The sequence below is a fragment of the Panthera leo genome, chromosome C2, assembly GCF_018350215.1.
Source record: "Panthera leo isolate Ple1 chromosome C2, P.leo_Ple1_pat1.1, whole genome shotgun sequence".
NCBI classification, from domain to species: domain Eukaryota; kingdom Metazoa; phylum Chordata; class Mammalia; order Carnivora; family Felidae; genus Panthera; species Panthera leo.
In genome coordinates this window covers 83,058,406-83,065,137 of record NC_056687.1, presented here as the reverse complement: position 1 = coordinate 83,065,137, position 6,732 = coordinate 83,058,406, and the positions used below count along the sequence as shown (strand labels likewise).

Genomic DNA, 6,732 nt, shown 5'->3' with positions numbered 1-6,732 from the left:
TGGTGAGTCCCCAGAGAAGAGTCCAGAAGAGGAGAATGGAAGGGGGGTGGCCTGCTGGGGGGGGATTCCTCCTCTACCTCACTGTCAACCTTCTGCTTCCAGGTAAGATGGGACAACAAGAGAAGACCAGAGTGGTTCTGAAGGACATCTAGAAACTTCTCTGCAGCACTTGGAGGACATTCAGAATTAACATGTTAAATATTTCTTCCCTAATATCTGTGTCTTGAGTGTGTGTATTTGTGTGTGTGTGTGTGTGTGTGTGTGTGTGTGTGTGTGTGTGTGTTTGGGTATATCAGATAGGAAGACATTTTGCTGATCAGTATACACTGACTTCTCTATTCCTGTCTGCATAGGGATCTGCCAAACTGTCCCACTTCACCACCTTCCAATTACACCTTTTCACCCACTTCCGATGCCCCTCCCCCTACACCCTCATCCCACTCTTCCTGTCTTCTTCCCTTGACATAGTATCTGTGAGAAGGGTAGCCACTGATTTTAAATATGTCATCAAGGAGTAGGTAAAACACTGAGGGAAGGTAGGAATCAATCTGAGGTAGGAGTAATTTGCTTCCATGAGGGAATATTTGTTCCTAGCCTGGATATACCTTAAATATTATGAAAAGAGATGGAGTTGTAGAGGAGCAAGCAGAGCAAAAGATCACACAAAGCTGGAAATGGGGCTAAGATTCTGCTCAGGTACTACCAAGATGGCTCCCTGGTCATGGCCAAAACACAACACCTACACAGGCCTCACTATACTATTGGCATATGGTACAAGCTCAGTGATATTGCCTAGTTATCCCAATGCTGGAAATAAAACCCAAGATATCTGAGGTCACTAAATCTGAGAAGGAAAAATAAATGCATAGCACCAAGGTACATACCCATTCAGAATACCTACTACATGTTATCCATATCTACCTAGGAAGTACATTTGTTTACTTCCCTTATTATTTTTTTTTTTTGACAAATCAGTTCTTGTCTTCAGTAAACAGAAGTCCCTGAGAATGAGGAAAATACATTATAGCAGACTTCTAAGTGACCCAGATGACAAGTGTTAGGACAGTGCTGAGAGGTGCTACTAGGTAGACCCAAGAAGCCTGTGACATACATTTGAGGACTTGTTGAAGTGAGACCAAGTTTGCATATAGATTTGGGCAGATTTTGCATGAGGATGAAACAATAGGAATGAAAATAGAGCCCTGACTCAGCTTACCACACCAACTTCCACCATTTGCCTACTTGACCAGCCCATCCTCTCTGGCCTGGCAGGAAGGGCTTTGGCCTTGGGAAATCTTGGCCCAGGGAGGAGGGCTCACCATTCCTCCCAGTATGTCACCTGTTTTCTCTCTGCAGAGAGACTTCAGCCCTGGCAATAGAGGCTCTCTCTTATAGGGTCTCTGCTCACTACAGGAAAAGGTGACACTTTCACCATCAATTGCTCAGGCTTTGACCAGCATGGGGTGGATCCTGCTGCCTTCCAAGCAGTGTTTGACAGAAAGGCCTTCCGTCCAGTCGTCAACGACAGCATCCCCACTCGTGTCAACATCTCCTTCACCCTGTCTGCCATCCTGGAAGTGGTGAGACATGGTCCCCACTTTCCATAGATTCTAATAAGGAACAAGGATTCTCTGCCCTGTCAACCCAACATTGTACTTGCCCAGTGGTGAACATTCAGTCCTCTGAATGGATTCTGTACAAATTAGAGGATTTTCCTATGGGATGGGGAGACATAAAGAATAATGCTACAGTAATATTTTTTCAGGATTTGTTCTTGAGCCCTGTCCTTTCTAGAATGCTCCAGAAAAAAAGAGCGGTCTATCAATTAAAACTGAATTGTCCCTAGCTATGAGGGGAGACAAGTAAGGAAAAGACAGTCCAGCATCTAGAACTATGCCTGGCCCAATAAATTATTAAATATACGAATATGAGGTGGGCATAGGTCAAGTCTTTTTGTACTAACAACCCTGGATGGGAATTTCTTTACCAGAATGCACAGCTCCAGCTTCTGACGTCATTCCTGTGGATGAATTTGGTAAGGCAGCCTCAACTATCTCCCTCCCAGTTCCATTTATAAGTGTAAATTTGAGGAGTGACTCAAAGGTTTCCTAGTCCAAACCTCTACTCAATGTATAAATCTTTCTGTGACCAAATAACTCCATCTAGAACTGGACTGGCCTTGGGGACACAAATCTCTCTGGGTAGCTTATGAAGGTGGAAATGGTGACACAAGAAAATGGCCAAATGGTTACAGGCCAGTATATTGGTGTGCTCCTGGGACCAAGGAATTTTAGCCTATATTTAAGGTCTGCCTGGAAAAAAGGCCACTAAAGGGGACTTTACCAGTGACACTTGGCTATATGAAGAGGGGGGATACAGGCTGTGGTCATTAGGGACACAAGTGGGAGAAAGAGGATCAGAGCTCAAGGAAGAACAGGAGGGGCAGGAGAGGCTGATTGCATAAGCTCTGCCATTGCTCACCTGTTTCCTGGCTCACTGCCCTGGCTACAGATGTGGGACAATGCCTTCATCAGCTGGAACCCAGAAGAGTGTGCCAGCATCAATAAACTCACTGTATCAGCTGAAAACCTGTGGCTCCCAGACATCTTCATTGTGGAATCGTGCGTATCTGGGCTGAGGAAAGCCAGTAGGAAGCCCATCTGCAAAAAACAGCCTAGGGGCAGTGCAAGGCACAGGGACATCAAAAGAGTCAGACGGGGCACCGTGTCAATTAATTGACTCCCACAAAACACTATGAGGAGTACAAGAGACAAGATAGAGTGACAGTAGAGAAAGAACCCAACTGGAGAGCATAGGAGAGGAAGACTTGTGAAGGGAAACAAAACTAATGAAAGCACCACAGCACCCTCTCCCTCCCTCTCACAAGCAGCATGGATGTGGATCGAGCACCTCCAGGTCTCACTGTATTCGTCAGCAGTGAAGGTCAAATGACCTACGACCGGCCAGTGCGGGTGACCAGCATCTGTAATCTAGACATCTTCTACTTCCCTTTCGACCAACAGAACTGCACCTTCACCTTCAGCTCCTTCCTCTATACAGGTGAGCAAGACATATGTTGGTAGTTATTCAAGATTTGGGGAAGATATTTAAGTGGTATAGGTATGATTAGAGAAGGTTTTAGATCAGTGTTTCTCAACTGTGGCCACCCACTAAACCTTTTTAAAAATACCAATGACTATGCATCATTCCAGAGATTCCAATTTAATTGTTCCAGGTGGGGCGCAGGTACTGTTAGTTCTTATATGTCATCAGCTGATGTTAATGTGCAGACAGGATTAAGAATTACTGCTTTAGGGGTGCCTGGTGGTTCAGTCAGCTAAATGTCTGACTTTGGCTCAAGTCATGACCTCATGGTTCATGAGTTCAAGCCCCATACCGGGCTCTGTGTTGACAACCTGCTTCAGATTTTGTGTCTCCCTCTCTCTGTCCCTCCCCCGCTCGACTCTGTGTCTCTCTTAAAAACAAATAAACATTCAAAAAATTAAAAAAAAAGAATTACTGCTTTAATTCCTCAATGAAGTTTATAAAAAAGAACTACAGAGGTGCCTCGCTGGCTGAGTCAGAAGAGCATGCAAGTCTTGATCTCCAAATTGTGAGTTCAAGCCCCACGTTGGGTGTAGAGATTACTAAAAAAAAATAATAATAAACTTAAGGGGTGCCTGGGTAGCTCGGTTAAGCATCCAAATTCAGCTCAGTTCATGATCTCATGGTTCATGGGTTCAAGCCCTGCGTCAGGCTCTGTGCTGACAGCTTGGAGGCTGGAGCCTGCTTAGGATTCTGTGTCTCCCTCTCTCTCTGCCCCTCCCCTGCTCACGCTCTGCTTCTCTCCCTGTCTCTCAAAATAAATAAACATTAAAAACTAAAAGTAAAAAAAAAGAATTACTGCTTGATATCTTGGATGGCCCTTGTGCCAAATGAGGTTCATCTGACCCTGAGCTACTGCACCTCCACAATTTTTAGCTGAAACCTTTTATTTTTTTATTTTTTAAAAATGTTTATTTCTTTACTTTGAGTGAGAGAGAGAGCAAGAGCACACACAAGTGGGGGAAGGGCAGAGAGAGGGAGAGAGAGTCTTAAGCAGGCTCCACACTGTCAGTGCAGAGCCTGACGAGGGGGGAGATCATGACCTGAGCCGAAATCAAGGGTCAGACCCTAACCAACTGAGCCACCCAGGCACCCGTAGCTAAAACCTTTTAATTTTGATAGCTAACACACTTTACCAGTAAACACATTGAATGCCACCAGGTGTCATGTGGCAGATTTAGATAAATTAATCATTATAATGGGCATGCATGTAATTATAAAAAGGTTGAGCTGTTCATGTTTGATTCCACCAAAACAACATCATAAAACTAGGGAATGGAGAAGGGAAATAGGAATGACTGCAGAAGTTCTTGACTCATGTTTGAGTCATACCCAACATTCCCATAACAACTTTGACTCATTCTTGTTTTCAACCAAAAAGAAAAAAAAAATCGATGCTGCAGCCTGCACACCCATGAACTGTGGTCCTGTAATCCATTTTTGAGAAAACTTGGATGCCTTACCTTAAAGGAACAGAGAGGAAAATTTGTTGAAGAAGCTCAATAGGGGAGGAATTGAGTCTGGGGGCAGGAAGCTGGGAGAACTTCTGGACCAAACTGCCTTTGGCCTCCCTTGCAGTGGACAGCATGCTACTGGGCATGGACAAGGAAGTGTGGGAGATAACAGATACATCTCGCAACCTCATCCAGACCCAGGGAGAGTGGGAGCTCCTGGGCATCAACAAAGCCACCCCAAAGATGTTGGTGGGCAGCAACCTATATGACCAGATCATGTTCTATGTAAGTCCAGGGGCCCCTGTTTGACTTCTGATCCCAGTTGCTCTTTGATTTTCCTCTTAATCTAAGGCACTTTAGAACGTAAAAAAGAATTTCCGGGGGGTTAAGCACCTATTCCCCACTCCACCCTCTATCCTAACTGCCCTGAAGAATGATCCCCAGGCCCCCCCTCCCCCCCCCCCGCCTCTTCCCATCACCTCTTTCCCCTTCCCCTCCCCACCCTGCAGAGAGGAGGCTGGGCTTGGCTGTAACAAGCTCTACTGCTCAGAATGGAGCAGCCACCTCTGTGATGGTCCAAAGGGCCCTACTTGTCCCTAGATGTCTACAATTGTTGTGTTCCCAGCAGGTTGGACATATTTACAAGTGAAAATTAGACAACAAAGTGGGTAATTCTGTACAGGGCACAATTAAATTCATGTGGTACCTAAAGTGATCCTCCCACAGCCAGCCTCAACACATCAGCAAGGATTAGATAGTCAAATATACAAGTCGAGCTCTCAGTTTATTTGCCACATTCTCCACAAATCCTCCCCGCAGGTGGCCATCAGGCGCAGGCCCAGCCTCTACATCATAAACCTTCTGGTGCCCAGTGGCTTTCTGGTTGCCATTGATGCCCTCAGCTTCTACCTGCCGGCAGAAAGTGAGACTCGTGCCCCATTCAAGATAACACTTCTGCTGGGCTACAACGTCTTCCTGCTCATGATGAATGACTTACTCCCTGCAACTGGCACCCCTCTCATCAGTATGGTCCCTCCCACTTTCCAGGGAAGCAAAGGCAGCAGGGCACAGGGAGGGAAACAGGAGAACCGCTGCCTCTCCACTTAAGGAGGGAAGGGGTTCTGAGGAAAGATTGGATTTGGAGAGTATTAAGACAAGTGTAGAAAAGAATCTGCCCTAGTTTACTTAGAATTTGCTTTGTCCTAAGGTGTCTACTTTGCCCTGTGTCTGTCCCTGATGGTGATCAGCCTGCTAGAAACCATCTTCATCATCCACCTGTTGCACATGGCTACCACACAGCCCCCACCTATGCCTTGGTGGCTCCACTCTCTGCTCCTCAACTGTGCAAGCCCAAGGAAGTGCTGCACCACTGCACCTGGGAAGGGAAATAAGGGCCTCGGCCTCACCCTCACCCACCTGCACGGTAAGGGGAGTCAGCACCGCCTACACTTTCTCTTCCCACACCTCCACTCTTTTACTCTTTCTTTCCTCCCTGTCTCCCTTGCTCCCCAGGTGAACTCCATGGCCCATGGCTGGGTCTCTGTCTCTCTGTAGGTATGAAGAAGCCCGTGGAGTTAGTGGAGAAGGTGCCAGGTGCCAGAGGGACAGGGTTAAATGGGTGTCCTGGGTCAACAAGGGCTCAACAGGAAGATGAGGCTCAGAAGCAGCACTTGGTCGACCTGTGGGTGCAGTTCAGCCACATGATGGACACCCTGCTCTTCCGCCTCTACCTGCTCTTCACGGCCACCTCCATCATCACAGTCATCGTCCTCTGGAACACCTAGGCAGGCATTCATATCCACTTGTCCCTGCAAACCACAGCCTGGAGTTTCTCTTGGTCTTAGAGCCAGCCAGTCCTGGGCCCCATTCCTGATCTTAGCCACTTAACCCCAGTGACTACCATGTCCCCATCTATACTCCCCAAACTCCAACACAACTGTACCAAGCAGGTTCAGAATAGCCCCAAACAATTTCCTGATTTCTCATATGTCATTCCTACACACTTTAAGAGTTCCTTAGCCACACATAACTTCTGACTCTCTTATCAATGGAGCTGAGGGTCAGCAGAGTCTCTCCTTGATTGATTGTCCCCCAAACGCAACTTTTCAGGAAGCACTGGCTCCTCAGTACATTTGTAATAGGTCCACAAACACTGGGACGTAGAGTCCTCTTG

At 46.7% G+C, this 6,732-nt stretch overlaps 1 protein-coding gene across 1 annotated transcript; it reads left to right on the top strand.

The window, feature by feature from the left end:
• Nucleotides 1–35: 35 nt before the first annotated feature.
• On the top strand, nucleotides 36–6,440 carry LOC122230133 (5-hydroxytryptamine receptor 3C-like). The gene is made up of 9 exons (XM_042955836.1): nucleotides 36–102; nucleotides 1,414–1,580; nucleotides 1,991–2,035; nucleotides 2,512–2,621; nucleotides 2,891–3,060; nucleotides 4,684–4,844; nucleotides 5,379–5,583; nucleotides 5,767–5,982; nucleotides 6,114–6,440. The coding sequence occupies exons 1-9, from the start codon at nucleotides 36–38 to the stop codon at nucleotides 6,341–6,343; spliced, it is 1,371 nt and encodes a 456-aa protein (XP_042811770.1). The 3' UTR covers nucleotides 6,344–6,440.
• The last annotated feature ends 292 nt before the right edge of the window (nucleotides 6,441–6,732 follow it).

Bases quoted from the DNA above. Each gene is read 5' to 3' on its own strand.
- LOC122230133 (XM_042955836.1), top strand. From the start codon at position 36: ATGGAAGGGGGGTGGCCTGCTGGGGGGGGATTCCTCCTCTACCTCACT. The intron at 2,622-2,890 runs GTGCGTATCTGG...TCTCACAAGCAG, and splicing joins GACATCTTCATTGTGGAATC to CATGGATGTGGATCGAGCAC. The intron at 4,845-5,378 runs GTAAGTCCAGGG...TCCTCCCCGCAG, and splicing joins ATGACCAGATCATGTTCTAT to GTGGCCATCAGGCGCAGGCC.